The sequence below is a fragment of the Maniola hyperantus genome, chromosome 16, assembly GCF_902806685.2.
Source record: "Maniola hyperantus chromosome 16, iAphHyp1.2, whole genome shotgun sequence".
Lineage (NCBI taxonomy): Eukaryota > Metazoa > Arthropoda > Insecta > Lepidoptera > Nymphalidae > Maniola > Maniola hyperantus.
In genome coordinates, this window is record NC_048551.1 from 5,487,468 (window position 1) to 5,506,211 (window position 18,744).

At 35.6% G+C, this 18,744-nt stretch overlaps 2 protein-coding genes across 3 annotated transcripts in view; one reads left to right on the forward strand and one right to left on the reverse strand.

The window, feature by feature from the left end:
• Positions 1–17,201, forward strand: part of LOC117989342 (inositol-tetrakisphosphate 1-kinase-like) — a 218,837-nt gene extending 201,636 nt beyond the window's left edge. The window contains exons 2-6 of one of the 2 annotated variants that reach the window (XM_069503961.1): positions 5,740–5,870; positions 6,308–6,406; positions 9,589–9,686; positions 10,492–10,791; positions 11,335–17,201. In XM_069503961.1, the coding sequence (XP_069360062.1) occupies positions 5,748–5,870; positions 6,308–6,406; positions 9,589–9,686; positions 10,492–10,791; positions 11,335–11,815 (1,101 nt within the window). In that variant the 5' untranslated portion in view covers positions 5,740–5,747 and the 3' untranslated portion in view covers positions 11,816–17,201. Of the gene's footprint in view, positions 1–5,526; positions 5,871–6,307; positions 6,407–9,588; positions 9,687–10,491; positions 10,792–11,334 lie in introns of those variants that run through there. The other variant, XM_034976693.2, reaches the window with a different exon arrangement.
• Positions 1,474–4,430, reverse strand: LOC117989343 (uncharacterized). The gene is made up of 4 exons (XM_034976694.2): positions 4,040–4,430; positions 3,608–3,873; positions 2,340–2,471; positions 1,474–1,953 (listed from the first exon to the last, which is right to left on the reverse strand). The coding sequence occupies exons 1-4, from the start codon at positions 4,155–4,157 to the stop codon at positions 1,534–1,536; spliced, it is 936 nt and encodes a 311-aa protein (XP_034832585.1). The 5' UTR covers positions 4,158–4,430; the 3' UTR covers positions 1,474–1,533.
• Positions 17,202–18,744: the final 1,543 nt, after the last annotated feature.

Consider the following 18,744-nt stretch of genomic DNA (forward strand, 5'->3'; position numbering starts at 1 on the left):
TCTAGTGTTTTGAGACCAAAGAAATTTTAAGTTTTCCGTACCCATGTTTGAAACAGAGACTTCCAGTGTTTTGAGACAGGACTCCAGTGTTTTGAGACAGAACTCCAGTGTTTATTTACGAGACAGGACTCCAGTATAGTTGTAGTTAGGTACTAGTTAAGTTTAGTGAACATTTCTTACAAGAGGGGCTGTATTCCAGGCTGTTCAGGTTCACTGCAGGTTTGTAAATGCCATTGTAATACCGTCATAGGTATCTACTTTAATCCTTGAATGCAATTTTTATTAAATTCCTTGAACTTGATGACAATATGGTTCACGCATAGGTTTTTCTTTAAGTATTGGGCGTTCCGATCCAGTGATAGATTCTCTTGACGATTCGAAAGCACCTATTTACAAGTTTATTTGAATAAAGAAGTACCTAGGTATTTCTTTAGTTTTTCTAGACCAAATTCCTATCATGATCAACATATCGCTGGCTCACTACAGAGCACGGGTCACTTCTTAGAGTGAGAAGGGGTTAAGCCATAGTCTACCACACTGGCCATGTGCGGATTGGTAGACTTCACACCCTTTGATAACATTATGGAGAACTTTCAGGCATGCAGGTTTCCTCACGATGTTTTCCTTCACCGTTAAAGCAAGTGATATTTAATTAGTTAAAACACACAACTCCGAAAAGTTAGAGGTGCATGCCCTAGATTGAACCCCCGACCTCAGATTAGATGTGATTAGATTAATTGAGTCAGATTTAGTGAACATGTTATGAACTTGTGACCATACTAAGATACTCATATTTTTACTTTTCAGGTTTAGAAAATGTCCTGCATGAATTTCCAAATCGTGCAAAAGATTTAGATCTTTTTATGACCTGGATTCATAATATTGATATCTTGAAACTAAACTACTCGGCACCAGACCCCAGTCCTCAGGCAACTTTATAAACTGTTTTAGGATAAGGAAGAGTGATTAGGATTAATTTTGGTAAAAATAAAGATTAGAATCCAAAAATTTCTATTATTTAAAAATGTGTTCAGATTAATTATTATAGATTTTTTTTAAATTTACATGATATTATGTTAAATTGTAAGGGAGTCAAATATTAATAAATAATTAATCTGAACACAATCCTACCTTCCATAGCAGTCCTATATGTATGTATTATATGTATAGGTATGAACCTATAAAGCAGTCTATATATATATATAGGTAGGTATGTACATATTATGAATATTAGTTCCGTTCGTCAGATACAGATGGCGCTACTAAGCTGTTGCCACTATTAGCTCGCGAGATAGTACTCTATTTCCATATGTTAAAAGTACTCTGTGTCACCTTGTCATACTGGTTGCACTGCTCTTGCACGTACAATATTTTGTTTACTTTGAAGTTTTTCTTCTATGACGTTTGTCTTTAATCTATGGCCTCGCCAGTCGCCTCGCTACTCTTGCGAATGTTTTAATTAAAAAATATAGGTAAGTTTGGTAAGTACCAGGTACTGAATTTACAATAGGTACATTTATTATTTAACGTACATTAATTTATTGAATACAAATATAATTCACTATAATCTTCCACATCAAAAAAGATTTCATTATCTCTCTGATTTGGTTTACATATGCTTAGCCAGTCCATGAATTCTTCAAATATTCCCAAACAGCCCAATGTTTCTGCCATGCTTCTATTTGCTACTAAATAAGTGCCCTTTTTTATATGTTTCTTAAAGAAATACCACAATTCTCTGTGTTTCTCTTCATCAACAAAAAAGTCAAGAACATTTATTATTATTACATCTGAACATTCAACAATGTCTTGCCTCTCTAATACATCTGAATTTATTACTGATATTCTGTCTATGTCCATTGAATACTGTGCAATTATCTTTTCTTGAACTTCACAGCATTCTTTATTTATCTCAATACCAACTACTTTTGCTGCATTTGAGAAGTGATAGGCCTGAAACAAAAGGGTAAAATTTATTTTAGTAGAGTATGAAATCACACAGGTAAAAATGATGATAACAACTACTATACAATACACAGTTGGCGATTCTTATTCAGAGCTTTATTATTCAACTACAATGTTCAAATTCAACGTGCACAAATAACAAAAGACCATTTTGTGTATTCCCTAATTCCTTACACACTTTCAGTCACAGATCTTAACTAGGTAATTGATATTGCTGTTAGTTTTAAGGGAAACACAAGTGAAAGTTTATAATAAATAACTAAAGAGCTTATACTCTTGTGAATACAATCTGAGCAACCCCCAAAATAAGGAGTGTTGACTGTACCTACATGATATTGAGATGTTTTGATAAAATAATGCAAAACATAACTTACAGCATACAAAACTGCTCCCAGTCGTGACCCTACATCTAATATTTGTTTGCCTTCCAAATCTCTGGGAAGAAGTACTTTGAATATGTATTGCAAGGCCTGTCTTGACATTGAATGGGATATAAATGTTAAATCCTGAAAAAAAAAACATAGTAGGAATTATTAATTCTTACAATTTAGCACATACAGTGAATAGTCTGAGTCAGTTTAACGAGTGTTATGATGATTGCCATTGGATAGCATTGAAAAGAGTTCTCCGATATCTAAAAGGAACCAAATCGTTAAAACTTAAGTACTCTAGAGAAGCAGTACAGAAAGAATGGATTGTGGGATACGCAGATGCCGACCACGCCGGAGACCGAGATCGCAGGTCATACTCGGGATCAGTTTTTCTGTGCCAAGGAGGAGCTATATGCTGGAATAGTCAGAAGCAGAAAACAATAGCATTATCTACTGCAGAGGCAGAGTATGTGTCATTGTCGGAGGCTGCTAAAGAGGCTGTATTTCTTCGACGGTTCATGGCTGAACTAACACTGAAACCTTGTGAAGCGATAACTCTATACACTGATAGTCAGTCAGCTATGGCTATCGCACAAAACCCTGTACACCATCAACGTACTAAGCATATAGATGTACGATATCAGTTTATTCGAGAAGCAATAGAAAATGGTGAGATTTCTCTGATATATAAAGAAACCTCACGTATGGTTGCAGATGTGTTAACGAAAGGATTGATGAGAGGTAAATTTGAATGGTGTGTAAGAGGAATGGGATTAGATGATGCATGAGTATAGAGTGCAAATGTGTGATAGTAAATCAGAATGAGTAAGTGACGAGCTTATAAATATAAGGAGGAGTGTTAGAATAAATACTTCTTCGTAGGTATTAGGTTTATTTATAAGCTCAATAATAAAAATGTCATTCTCTTTTGTTTGCTGTTCACATCAACATGTCAACTAAATAAAAACTGACGAAGAATATAATTACGTATTTTCTTTTAACAATTGGTAGTTGAATCAACTACCAACAACCTATATACAAAGTAAAGTTCTGACTCATAAATGCCTAGCCCAAACCCTTAGACCTAGAAAGCTGAAATTTTGCAAAGGTTTCCTTCACAATGTAGATAAGGAATAAGGCCAGTATTTTCGGAATTCCAGCAGGAGGAAGCTACAGGTGGTCAATAGAAAATCGATAAATCTAGATACCTAGCTAAAGTCAGTAAAGGTGATTACAAAATAGACAAAGCAATTATCATATTGATGACATACCTTTATATTTCGAGACCTACAATCCAAACAAAATTGTCGTCTCAGTTTTCCCTTTTTGACTAAGTTCTCAACCTGTTTTTCATCATAAAGAAACTCATCTACATGACAGGTATTGTCTTTATCACAATCAGCTTGGTCTCCAATTCTTGGTGGTGTGATGTGCTCTGTTTGCATCTCAGCCTCAAAAGGCACCATTTTTTTTATAGAATCTCCAATCCTCTTTAATAACTTAGCTGAACTTATTAGCGACTTTTTGTATTCTAAATCTGTAGAAGAAAAACAATATTCACAGAATTTTATTTGAGTAATTTGCATATTATAACCTATTTATTTCCGATTATAACCGATTTAGGTTCTTGAAACTTCCTGTGGGAACTCCTTTTTTTGGGATAAAAAGTAGCCTTTAGCCTTGGCGCCCGGTGCCATACTTACCTTTTTTATATGAATGAGAACATATCCATTTTTCAATCGATTCTGTTTCTGCGTCACCGAGGTCAGAGAAAAGTTCTAATAAACGACATTTCGCACTAACCACTTCTTCAACAGACATGTTTATCTTAAGTCTTCAATCTTCACCCAAATGCACTCTGAGCCCAAATCACGCCCAAATGCAATAGGCAGTTTGAGACAATTATTTGAGTTTAGAATTAGAAGTTTTGTCGATGAACGATGTCTAGGATGTCTATTATGAATGTTCAAAGAATTTCATTACAGTAAATTTCAATATAATTTTTTTTTTTAACACGCTGGAATGGAAAATTTATTACTTATTGAAAAAATCTACAACCAGAAAAAGTGAGGTTATTTGTTTATTTTATTCTGATACTTGTATATTAGTATATTATCTATGGGTAAAGACGTTATTAAAACGTAGAGGCAGAGACGGCAGAGATATGATGTCTCCAAACATAGTCGTTACTCGTTGGTCCGACTGCATTGAGGAAGTTTCAGGGCGAACGTTCCATAAAATTTTCATTGATGGCGCTGTTTACTGCACCCACTAAAAACAAAAAATAATACCTAGCGAAAGTATACGCTATTATAATTTGTGCGTAAAACACCCTGCAAAACAACGTCAATAAAACATACGGACAGCCAGGCAGCTCTTTCAGCTCTGTCCTCTGAGGTTGTTAACTCAAGACTGGTTGAAAAGTGCAGACACCCTGGCCCAATACCGGGTGGTTCTACGCTAGGTACCAGAGAATGCTGGAATAGTTGGCAACGAAAATGCTGACATTCTGGCTAAATCATATAGATATAGGGATTATTTTTCATTTTTAGTAGGTGCAGTAAACAGCGCGATCTATGAAAATTTTATGGAACGTTCCCCTGAAACTTCCTCATGATAGAGGAGCGAGACCAATAAATCACACCAATAATTTTATTAATCTATGGTTACGGCCTTGCCTTTTTTCGTAGATAGAATAATAGGTAGATTTAAGTACTGTGTAACCGCGTATGAGATAGCTATAGCACGACGTAACGATGAATAACACGACAGTTATTACCATTGTTTAGTAGTCAATATTTGTACTAACCGATCAACAATATTTATATTAAACGTTTTTTATGTGAAAACAAGTAAATAACTCATGAGAAATACAATTACTCAAAGTTTGTTTTGCAACTTCTTGTATGTATTCTTGAAAATAACCAGTTACACGATAAGGGACAAAAAATAGGTTAGCTGCGTCTCTGTTTATCAAATTAGTAACTTTATCTGTGCTCTCTTTTTAGTGCGAATGAGAAAGCAAACGTTTCTGCATCTACCTTTATTACTCTATCTACGCCTTTTTTAGTTTCTGACTGTCTCTTTAGTGAGTGTCGATGAGTACTAAGTACTTATTACTTAGGTACTAACTTTTATTTCTGGTCGGTGCTTATCACAGCAGAGTACTTTTTACATTAACCTTCGGATTCGGAAGCACAGAGTACTTTTAACATATGGATGTTCGGAAGTATGGAGTGCTGTCGTTTTTAATTTATTCCAATATTAATTATCAGCCGGTCTCGTCATTGATTTGCCTATTAATTAATTAAATTGTTTTTTAATGTGATCGAGTGTGTTGTGTTATTTTGTGATCCATCCTGTGACCAGTTATGTTATAGATGTAAAATCATCAAAATATAAGGTAGGAAAATGAGCGAAAGAATGCCTTTCGAAAGAAGTATAGGAATTTGGATGTCGGATAAGAAAAGCCAAAAACTTAATTGGAAAGAATTGAATCATGCCTGTAACTCTCATGGTTTTAACCTAATCAAGGTAATTAATTTAATTTTTAATCTTCTAAATATATAAAAGGAAACGGTGACTGACTGACTGACTGATCTATAAACGCACAGCTCAAACTATTGGACTGATCAAGCTGAAATTTGGCACGCAGTTACTTATTATGACATAGGCATTCGCTAAGAAAGGATTTTTGAAAATTCAACCCCTAAGAGGGTGAAATAGGGGCTTGAAATTTGTGTAGTCCACGCGGACGAAGTCGCGAGCTTAAGCTAGTAAAGAATATTGCAGTAAGCGCTACCGCGCTTATCCATTATATTTTGCTTAAAATTTTAAACTCTGTTTCATTGATAAAATATTAATTAGGTATGTTTTTTTCTTTATCTACCTTCTTTTACAATTTTTGATCTGGAGCAAACAAAAGTACATTTTTATTGACTAAAATATGATGTATGAAATTTTATTTATAGTTGGAGTTGGAGAGACCGTTTGAAGAGCAAGGTAGAATAGATGTTTTGCTCCACAAACTTACGGACATAATAGCTGCCGCAGATCAAGGTGACCTGAAGGTAAAATTTTTTGTTAACATTCTACCTCATAGTTTTAATGTAGAGTTTTCCTGTTGTCTGTATACCTAAGTCAAAGTCAAATGATTTATTCAAAATAGGTAATAAATTTTTTTTTGATAGTCAGATGTTGGATTTGTAAGATAATATAGTGGTGATAATTATTACGCAAAATTAAAACTAAAGCTACGATGGTTCCAAACGCGCCCAGGTCTGAGAAGACCCCACAACAAACTCAGCCGGGTATTCTTTTTATTATCACCACTTTACAAAATTATTTAAACTTATTACACAATTATTTAAACTATCACATAGCCGTTAAGCAACTCATTCCTAAGCTTGCTTATCATTTTAATAATCCTTTACATTGTAATAGGATTTTTCAATTAGTTTTCGTTTTATGAAAACTTTGAACCTGTGAGAGACATCTCCAATATGTCTTCTGGAAGCTTATTATAAAAACGTATGGAATTACGAGCAAATGAATTTCTAACTTTACTTAGCCTAGAGCATTACAAGTTTATTTTTATTTCTAGTATTTACATTATGACAGTCACTTTTTTTTTTAATTTATTTATGTTTTTACATAAAGAGCTTCCGAGACGGTCAAGCGGCTTGACATCAAGCACGTAGATTTTTGCTTGGGTCAATCATTTTGACCGTTTACAAAGTTTGCTTGATGCTTGAGTCAAGCATTTACGTGCTTGACGCGTGATTGATGCGATTTAATATTTTTGCTTGACGCGTGATTTATTGTTGTATGTACCTGCCTTATCCTTAAAAAAGCTTATCACACTGTCTAAGATTCTGTAAAATGATAAAAGAGCATGGATTTGACTCACAGATCTCTCCAGCAATGTGCAGCACTGCAACTAGAATAGAATTGAAAAGAATGTTTTTTTATTCATGTAAACTTTTTACAAGTACTTATGAATAGTCAGGCAGTTTTAATTTACCACTGGTTCGGAATGCCGTTCCTACCGAAAAGAACCAGCAAGAAACTCGGCAACTACTTTTGTATGTACATGGTATTTTATTATGGTTACTTAATTGAATCTTTGAAAAGCGCATTCGCCGAGTTTCTTACTGGTTCTGCTCAGTAAAGAAAGGCATTCTGAATATCAGTGGTATTTGACGATTCAAAAGCACTTGTAAATATTTTTTTTAATAAAAATAATCTTTCTATTTCTATTACATCTCACCATCACAATTAATGTTCTTGTCAGATCAGGTCAATTGATTTCATGCCTGATCTTATCTTTCACCATTCTTCAACAGAATCGTGTCAAAAGCCAAGTTCTTATAAGATTATTCATTACTTCATTTAACATTTCCAAATTAAAGTCAGCATACCTATTCATTTGCATTTTACAACCTTGATATTTGAGGGTTATTGTATATAAAGTACCATATTATGTTTGATATATAACACACTGTCATCAACTTGTGTTGTGTTATGTGAATATAACATTCATAATTGAAAATAGTCAGTATTTGGAGTGTTTACTTATAACATAAAGATTTACAATAAGTATGAAACCAACTAAAGTATATTTACATCAATGTAAGTTAACAAGTCTGTACATTTTGTACTTGGCCGGCATGGTAGACTATGGCCAAAACCTTTTTCACTCTGAGAGGAGACTCATGCTCTGTAGTTAGAGCTGGCGATAGGTTAATCTTGATCAGAGGCGTCTTTACCTATGGTGCAGGGTGTGCGGCGCACACGGGCGCCGGGTCTAAGGGGGCGCCGAGCGCCCTCTAATGCGACACCTCCAAAGATGCGTCGATGCCGGCGCTCTCAAAGACCCTGCGCTCGTATTATGGCCGACGCAGTCATCATTTGCACCATTGCATAAAATTGCACCATTTGCATCCGAATTTCCGTTTGAAAATATTACTTAGTATTCCATTTTGACCCTGCTCCTACTAGACTAGAGGGCGCCAGGGTACTGGTTGCACACGGGCGCCACAAGGGCTAGAGACGCCTCTGATCATGATGATGATGAAGTCAATAAATCTAATTATCTAAGACTGAAGTGACTCAGATATTTTTCTTTAGTTTTAGCATCTAGTTTTAAAATTTTGTTAATGAACATAATCTATCTTGTGTATGACACAGACTATGAGATCATCAAGGTTGCATGGAAATTAAATTATGTATTTATATGTGATGTTAAATGTGTGTGTCACATTAGTTTATAACTTTATGTGGTTAAGGTACATAAGAGCCTTGTTCTTATTGGCCTAACATGCTCGGCCAATGTACTCGGCGAACGTATACCTTTACCTACAGGGTCACTTAGCGTACATTAGCTGCGTGCGGTCATTGCTGGCCAGCTTGACAACATTTTACGCCTTCTGGCCAATGTGTTCTAGGTATTTTGCACAATATTTACATGTAAAGTTGAAAATCTTGTTTTCCGAGACCAAAAGTAGTCTTCCCGAGATACAGGACATCCCTGTAACCCGCCAAATCGGTTAAACGGATGGCTTATTCATTAACCCACCCTAGATCAAAAAGCCAGCCTAGGATGTACCCTCGGAAACGTGTGTTCATCTATCCACCTTACTAACTTTGTATGGTATTTGTTAGTCCAGGAAGATTGCCTAGTTCAAAGCTGAATTGGTAAAATGAAGTTTCAGGTTTGGACTAGAAATTCAGCCCTTCTGGATTACCTTAAAGTAGCCTGCCTAGTGGTCCATCTCCAAATTGGATGTCGGGGGTTCGATCCTGGGCGATCGATCTGGGAATTTAAGTAATTTCACTTGCTTTAACTGTAAAGGAAAATATCGTGAAGAAGCTTGAGAGTTCTTAAAGTTGTGTGAAATCTTCCAATCCACACTTGGCCAGCGTGGTAGATTATGACCCTTCTCAGTATGAGGAGACCCGTGCTCTGTAGTGAGCCGTCGCGTCGATGGGTTGATCATAATGATGATAAGATTAGCCTGAAAACTTATTGGGCAGAAGCTGAAGCTTTTTGGGCTTTGGACTAAGAGCACCTGCAGTGTGCATTTCTGAGGATTGCCTAGGCGAATTGCGATGTGCCGGCATTTCGGATTTGGACTATAACACCCCTAAAGAATCATCATTTTCATTTCGTTTATATGTATAGTATATAGTAGCAACCCCATATATTTTTGTCAATATTAAGACTTATCATTTGTTTTATATTTATTTTCAGGCTTTAATGAACATACGACGCGTGGAACAGTATTTATCTAATCATCCCGGTATAACTGTAATTGACCCCTTGGACAACGTGAGAATTTTATTAAACCGGTAAGAATAATACAATATATATTTTTTACTAGCGCCAAAGTTTGACGGAAGAAGAAGATTCATTTATCTACATTATATCAACAAAGTGCGACATTGCGGCATGTCACAGGGCCGCATGGTACAATACCTAATTAAAAATGTAACAAGAAGCGTTCAGCAGACTGTCGTACCGTAATATTGCAATTTTACAGCGCAATGTTTGTCTCGGCGTAAAGTAGCCTGCCACATGCTGCTTCAGGCTATAAAATAAATGCTATTAATAGCATGCCACGTTGTTGCATGTTGTTGCTGCAGCGTAAAACAGCGTATTTATATGGGGGAATAGGTTGAATGTTCCTATTATATAATATACCTACAAAGTTTTTATATACAGTTATTATATACAAAGTTATAGGATCAATCAAGGCTGGGTGAAGCTGGCGTTGCAACTAATAATTGGTGATTCTCATAAATCATTTCTTTCTGTATGTGAAACCTGACCAGAAATATAAAAACTTGCTCTGGGGGAACCACTAGTATATGGTCTATGGTCACTAAGTATTATGGTCTTGTATAAATTTGTTCCACGGGTTTTCGACAATTTGGCGAGGTATTTTATTTATCTGGTCAGGCATTAAAGTCACAATATAAGTCCCGCAAATTGCTACTGCGCGTGGCCGCCATTTTAGTGACGTCAGCACTAGACTGAAGTTTCGAGCTGATAGTATAGTTTGGCTGACGTCAAAATTACATCATTTCGATGTTAATGAGACATGGTTCCAGCGCAATAGCAATTTGCGGGACTTATACTTGAACTTTGTTTCAGTTATTGTTATTACACAATACTACAAGAAGAAGCATCATTCCAAAACCAGGGTATATTCATGCCAGCTTTTGCTGAGTTTACGACAAATAACATCGAACAAAACATTGAGATTATGAGGCAAAGGGGGGTAAGATTTCCCGTGATATGCAAGCAGACTATCGCGCATGGCTCCAAGTCAGCACATGAAATGGTACTGATATTCAATGAGAGAGGACTTCATGTTTGTAAAGCACCGTGTGTAGTGCAAAGTTTTGTAAACCACAATGCTGTATTGCATAAAGTGTTTGTGGTTGGAAATAGGTGAGTTTAAATATTTTTAAGGCCGAGTTTCTTGCTGGTTCTTCTTGGTAGGAATGGCATTCCGAACCAGTGGTAAATTAAACTAGTTAACTATTCATAAGAACTTGTAATAAGTCTACTTGAATAAAATAAATTCTATTCTATTCTATTATAATATTGTGAAATAGTTAAGAATACATAATTAAGATTTTTCCGTAAGAACGTCGTTAATCGAAAAGTCCACCCCTGGGCCAAAGGTTTCCATTGCCACGCTGAATGGCGATGTCAAATATAAGTTTGTGAGTACCTATAGGTTTTTTAAAAATCCCGTGAGAACTCTTTGATTTTTCGGGATAAAAGTAGCCTATGTCTCTCTCCAGGTCTTTAACTATATCCATGCAAAAAATCACGTCAATCCGTTGCTCCGTTGCGACGTGATTGAAGGACAAACCAACAAGCCAACAAAAAAAACACTTTCGCATTTATAATATGGGTAGTGATTATATATTTCTGATATAAACAACTAGTTTCAAATTGTAGAATGTGCTGTTTGTGCTTTTTCAGGTATCACATTTGTGAACGACCAAGTTTAAAAAATTTCTACGCCTCCGACGACTTGGAGCCAATTTACTACAGAACAGGGGAAGTCTGCAAAGCGGATAGCCAGTCCACACTATCCATTTTAGACCCACACGACAAGGCTGATACAAAAATAACCCTTAACGAGGACAAAATAAAGTCGATTATCCGAGTACTCAGAAAAAAGATTGAGCTAATTCTTCTCGGCTTCGACGTAGTTATAGACAACACGACAGGTAATCACGCGGTTATTGATATTAATGTGTTCCCAAGTTACGACAATTTTCCTAACTTTTTCGAGCATTTATTAGAATGTATTAATGAGAGTTTGATTAAGTCTAACGGTGAAACTTTAGAGAGTAATGTAGCGGATAATTTAGTTGGCAACTATAGGTTAAACGGTTTAATTAATGTGGGCGAAGGTCGGGCTAGCTATAGGGTAATGGGAATGAATATTATAAACTAATTTAGCGGCAATCTCATTATACTCGTTTTATGTATACCTACTATTCGTAAGACTGTAAGAGGCGTTTGTAAAGCCTGACGTCCATTTGAGGCGCGTCGAATCGTGCGAAACGCGTTGACTGGTTTGACAAGCGATTCGCCTCGGCGCACTGTATGCGACGCTGAAAAACGCAGTTCTATATAAATATAGCGCATAACTGAGTAGTGGCGAATTTGACAATCAAAAAGTGTACTATCATACCCAATTTGGACAAATTATTCATTTGATTTGATTTAGAGCAGTGCGGGAGGGGTGAGAGTTGACACAAGTTGACAAATCACTGAGCTCTCGCGTCACGTCTTCATTTCATATCCCTCCCGCACCGCTGAACTACCGCAGGAACCTACTCATTTATGCGTTATGCCAGTATAGTAGGTAAATAATTATTGGCAAATTATTTCGATTCGATTCGGTGGGCCTAGTTAGTGGACGCCAGCCGTAATATATAAATAAATACTCGCAAAATCAAAAAGAGATCTAAGTACATGGGACGTAATATTAAAAAAAAATTGTGATAAACTTGTCCATAAACATACACAGTCATGTAAAATTGGGATTTTCTATGCATCCTAAATTTCTTAATGGGACTACTTACTAGGCATTCAAAGCGATATAGTGTGTTCAAAGTAAAATAGGAAAGTGAATTTTGTATGGAAAATAAGAAAAAGTAGCTGTGTTTATTTAAATATTTATTTTACCTAGTATTAGTATTTAACTTATTCATATTATATATGTACTACAAAAGGACCATAGGACAAGTTGGCCGGCATATTCAATACAAACCACTTGCCCATGAAATGAAAGCTTTATCACACGCTTCAATTTTTATTATGGGCAGAACACTGTAAACCACTTGAGGAAAGAGATATCACCCCTGCAAGTACCACAAAAACGTGCGGTTTTACTAGTATTCGTTGTATTTATAATTAGTTCAGCTATAAATCGCTTATCTTATTGTACTTAAATCATTCTAGTATGTATGTATGCTAATGCTATTCTCGAAAATGTCGGCACTGACGTCATGAATCTTTTCTTTCGTACGCCCATTAAGTAGGTACCTAAGAAGAAAATATTGCAATTTGCATTGCATGAAATCAAGCTCAGTCTTTTCGCGCTCCGCACTGCAAAGTTTCTGGTTAGGTATTACTCGAAGGTTAATTACCCAGGTGTTAAGCTGACCGAAATTGCAGCGCAGCATGAACTTCTCCATTTTTGACTGAATTTTCATAAGAAAATCGTCACAAACAATATAACTTTTTATGTCCTCGACTGTACATACCCGGTGGTTTCATGAGATAAACTATTGCGTTACGGTAACTGTAGGTTATAAGTAATAAACTAACATACGAGTACATTAGAACTGTATTGGTTATCAGGCCAGAGCCCATACAAAATGCCCATCCTCCTTTATTCAAAATATATCAATAGCTGGTTAAAGCCCGACGTATGCGTTGCACTTGCTGCACACAATGCTACTAGTGCTATATAAGAAGCCATCATGGAAGTTTCACCAGCAACTGTACAAAGTTTGACTCAATCGGATGAACGATGCGCGAACGCATAGGTGACGAACAGTCGGATAAACACATTAATTTTATATGTGTATAAGATAATGTATTAAATAAAAATACATTGCCAGCTAAGACGTGTTAAAGCGGAAATTCTTTCCTATTTGAACGCGTTTTAATGTGCCAATTCTGTTCTAATCTACACCATCTCTAAATTAATCTAAAATGACAGGACTAATCCATCTAATTATATTGCTAGCCCTTTCATAATGCTCCTGCGGAAAAAGATAGGTAGCCCTAGATTTAGACCTACAATTTAGTTTAGTTTAGAGATTGTGTACAGGTGAATTAGCACACATCACAAACTTGAAACTATTACCTTATAAATGCCTTTTTTGTATGTAATTTTCTGACACTAATCTTTTAAGTATTTATATTATATTCAGTATTGACCGTTAAAGGTACCTATTTTTAAATAATTCCACATAACGTTATTTTTATATGTTATTAGTTATTTAAGTGTCTTTTCATAAGCTGTGAATGCACTAGGCCTGTAGGACAAATGTTCCGGGACACGTGTCGTCCGACAAAATATCTTCATTGATAATATGTAATATTAATAAAGCTACCAGTATATCGAGAATAGTGACGGAACTAAAATTTTTTGATTTTAGAGAATGGTGTTTTAAAGTTTCATTATAAATATTTTATTACATACTGCAATATGTAAATGATTTATTGAGGGTTTGATTTTACTGAGTAAAGGAATGAATTTATCGTAGTATCCAAACACTTAAAAATAATTTAGAACTTTTATTGAAATAATAAAAAATAATTGTCACCCAAAGGGAGTTTCAGAAAATAGACTCGAGTAAGATAAATACAGTATTAAATACGCCATGATAAGAAATCGCAAACCGGTATTTGACACCTAGTCAAATCGTAACTTTTTTATCAAACGTCAAAACGCGCGCTTAGTATGCGAGATTTTATGAAATACTGGTATGTGACATCACAATCATTTGACGTGCTTTTTTAGTTTAATCGATAATTTAAAATGGTTATCACACAAAACTAACATAGGCTTTACCTACGTATGTATTTTGGACGACCCTCTATTTAATAAAATAAAAAAACTGCAACAATCATTGTTACAATCGCAATTCAACAATTGCACAACTGATTGGCTGAATTTATGGTATTCTGGTTGCAACCATACATTGTAGCCAGTCTGTAGTGAGCGAGCGTCAATCAATTCGAGGTGATTTCGATCGTGACATCGTATAGTACACGACAGGTCGAGATAGCAATCGGGATGGGGACGCCCCGCACACCCGCACAGCCTCCGCGCTAACCCGGTGCGGGATCGTGCGGGTGTGCGGGGCGATCCCCGCCTCATACCCCAATTGCCATATCGACCTGTCGCGTACTCCGCGCCAATTTACCGCCCGCCTACCCTTCTAATCGAGCCCTGTTATCGTAATATGTATTAGGGCTAAAACATAAAAAGTAAATTATTATTTTTCTGCCAATACTGATACTAGTACCAACCAAACACATATCAGACGCATGATATATTATTTTTATTGTACTATTGTTAATGTGCCTTTATAGTAAACTAAAAACTTGAATTTATTGATAAAAAAATTACTAAATAGATCTATATTACAGAAACTAAAGTACATACATGTTGACTAAATTTCCAAAGCTTTTTATAAACCAACAATTATTTGATTTTTGTAATTTTTTCGTTTACTAATATAGGATAAGGATGTGCTTGTATATTAAATAGTATACTGTTATTTTCTTAATAATGTTAAGTAAAGTCCCTGCAAAATGAGTTCTCACGCGCCATTTAAACTACGTGTCAATCAATCAGTATAAGTTCTGTCATGTCATAAGTACGGTTCACCTTTAAAATAAGGACTAAAATCGTACTTTTGACATGACAGTTGACACAAAGCTAAAATGACGCGTGAGAACTAATTTTGTATGCATTAAAATGTAAAAAGTTACGGGTATAGGGCTAGCTTTTTAAACTTTTTGACAAAATATTTTTATTCATAGTAGTTATTTATTCAGCAATGCTATTTTGGCTGTCAGCCAAAATTTTAATTTTTGTTATTATTGTAGTGTTTTGCTTAGCTAGCGATCCGAATGATTAAAATTATTGTAAATTCTTACTACTTAATAATTATAAATAAACAGATTTTAATTAGGCGCACAGAACTGTACCGAAAATAATATTTTTCTTCCACTTGCTCGGAATCGGGTACTTTATTGAAGAAAGGATTTCATTACAGACGACAGTTATTGGGTTTTTACTGGCCGCACGCCAGCAATTGCCAAGAGGACTAATAGAAATTGCTGGGCAGTTTCATACTAATGACGAGGTTCTTTATGGTGTACACTAACATGAAGTATGATTTTTTAGGTACACGATTTTATTAATATTCTGACTTAATTTTTAAAATTTTTGTAAATTTTTTAATATCTTTTTTTAATAAGCACATTTGTTCGTTTATATTTTTTACTTTTTTAAATACATATTTTTGTATCACTTTTTTAAATGATTTTATTTTTATTGTTTTCTCGCAAATGGGAGAAAAGTACTCTGTCGAAATAGCAATTACCAACCTCGGCAAGTTTAAAAGGACTCAGCTGGCGCCTCGTCATTTCGAATGCACTTGAGAAATCCTCGGCTTCGCCTCGGCCTTCCAATAATACTCGGCCAGTAATTGTTTTATTTCTGGCCTGGACTGTAATGTACTATTACTTAAGTATACACTACAACCACTATCTCTATATACTTTACTAGTAGATGATGATGATTTTTTTTATCCCTTGGGAACTCTGATTTCCCGGGTAAAGTAGCCTATAATCGTCTCCGGAATAATCTTGAAATTGAAGATCACTATCCATTTTTCAGATATTTGTTAGCAATGAGAAGTCATGGCATATCTGATTTTCGGTAAGGTCGATGATTTCTTACATCATATACAATGAACCAAAAGCTTAATTTGCTGTAATCCGCTGAAACAGGTCGAATCTGTATGGTGCAACATGCAGCATGCGAAATGCACCGCCCGCCCTCCTACTGCTAAACATGCAGGAAGAAGCAGCCACCAGGCAAGCAATACGCACCACCACCACGCAGCACCACACAAATCCCAAACACAATCGACGCACGTTTCGCCCCGCTAAGAAATAGCTGACAGTGACACCTACGTCCTAGAAAGAACCTACCTTCCAAATTTCAAGTTTGTAGGCTTTATAGTTTCTGAGATTTCGTGATTAGTCAGTCAGACAGTCAGTCAGTGAGTGAGTGGTATTTCTCTTTTATATATTTAGATTTTACAAATTATAACGGCTGCTCCGAAAATATTTGTTCATAATACATCCATCTGATTTCCCAAGAATGATAATACGATCGTATTTGTCAAAGAAATGGTGAAACGTTTTGATGACGTATTTGATAAAAGTTTTATGACTTATTACAAACTTTTAGCTTTTATCAAGCACTTTGCCAAATTATCGCACTAACTCTGCGACTATTTATTATTATGTGAAATTATGTTACGCGGCACACTTTATTATTATTGTAAATAAATAATGTAATATTAATAAATCACAAAATGTTTCACTATCATATTAATATTATTTCTTTGCATTCCGCTAAGCAATACGTCTATAATTATTATGTAAGCGAGACTGATTTTTATGAACACCTTTGTAAATAAGTATTATAGCTTAAGATATTATACCTAATATTATGATGGGTAGGTATGTACCTTTATACCTGAAATTGTTATTGAAATAGAAATTATTATTATCCCATATTTTTGTTGTTTTATTTTTGTTACGAAGTATTTTTTTCATGCATCTGCACTAAAGAAGGAATCTAACTATTTAATATCCTCCATCCATACTAATATTATAAATGCGAAAGTGTGTCTGTCTGTCTGTCTGCTAGCTTTTCACGGCCCATCCGTTTGATTGATTTTGTCGAAATTTGGTACAGAGATAGCTTGCATCCCGGGGAAGGACATAGGCTACTTTTATCCCGGAAATCAAAGAGTTCCCACGGCATTTTTAAAAACCTTAATCCATGCGGTCGAAGTTGCGGGCATCCTCAGCTAGTCTACTATCAAATAATTCATAAAGTAGATTATATCGCTCGACTTTCTTATGGCTGGAAGGAGGAATAGATGTTTTTCAGGAGGAACGGTATATTAAATTCGTACCTACTATGATACATACCTACTAGATAAACTTAACGATTCAAAAGCACTTCTTGGTGTAAAAATCTATTCTTTTCTCGATCACGTGCAAACTAATTTCTCCACGGACGAGAGTCGCCGTGCTACCAAACTCTTCTAGACCAATCTCCATAGGGCGATCGATACCATCGTCGACGATAGTTGGTCGTACTCGTTGCCATTGCCTCGCTTGTGGAGGTGACCCTTTACTCCCTTTAGTCGTAGGGGATGTCAGTTTTCATGACAAGCACAGAACAGGGAATATGATGAAGTAGGTACCTATTCTTATTTCTTGTTCTGAGATGACAAGAATACATTGGACGAATTGCTAATTTGGTCAAGCTCGAAATATTTAAGTACCTATATTATACTTATTTGATTATGTGTGGGGTCATTAGTGTATTGTGTAGAGACAGTTATCTATACTTGCCTACTTATAATAAAACTTTAACTGTCTTTGACTTATACTTCGTATGGACAGGGTCATTGAACAAACAAAATAGCACCAATGCAACCTCAGTGACGTCTGGATTTCATCTAAGAGGTGGCGCTGATTTCTTTAGTTCCAAAACCGTGAAAAATTTTATTCGCTTGGGCATATCTTGTCATTTATAAATACTTAATAAAATAAAAATATATAAGTAAAATATATCGATGGTAACTGGACGATTTCTGTACATTAAATATATTTTGAAAAATTTAGTCGGAATTCTTATGGACATAGACCCCAAAACATTTTTTTGAAATTTTTGTCTGTCTGTCTGTACGCGCATCATGCGGCTAACGTGCACGCACACGTACGCGCACGTTAGCGTATTGAACGGATTTAAATGAAATTTGGTAAAGTGGTAGCTGATACTCCGTGTCAACATTATAGGGTGGTTTTTGTTCTTATACCCCGATTGGCTTCTCGACCTGTCGCGAACTATACCTAACCAGTGAACAGGCTAAACTCAAATGTACAAAAGCGGTATCATCGCTATCTATCTCAGATCACTCTCATAGACAACTTTTAGATTTGAATATGTATAGAGAATCTATCAAGAGCAATTTTATATGGTCCTTCGAACCGGATCAGTAAGATGAGCTTGCTTATTGATCTACATTAAATAGACTGCAGATT

Coding starts and splice junctions, on each gene's coding strand:
- LOC117989343 (XM_034976694.2), bottom strand. CDS start 4,157: ATGTCTGTTGAAGAAGTGGTTAGTGCGAAATGTCGTTTATTAGAACTT. Junction 3,874..4,039: donor TTCTCATTCATATAAAAAAG/GTAAGTATGGCA, acceptor TTTCTTCTACAG/ATTTAGAATACAAAAAGTCG. Junction 2,472..3,607: donor GTAGGTCTCGAAATATAAAG/GTATGTCATCAA, acceptor TTTTTTTTTCAG/GATTTAACATTTATATCCCA.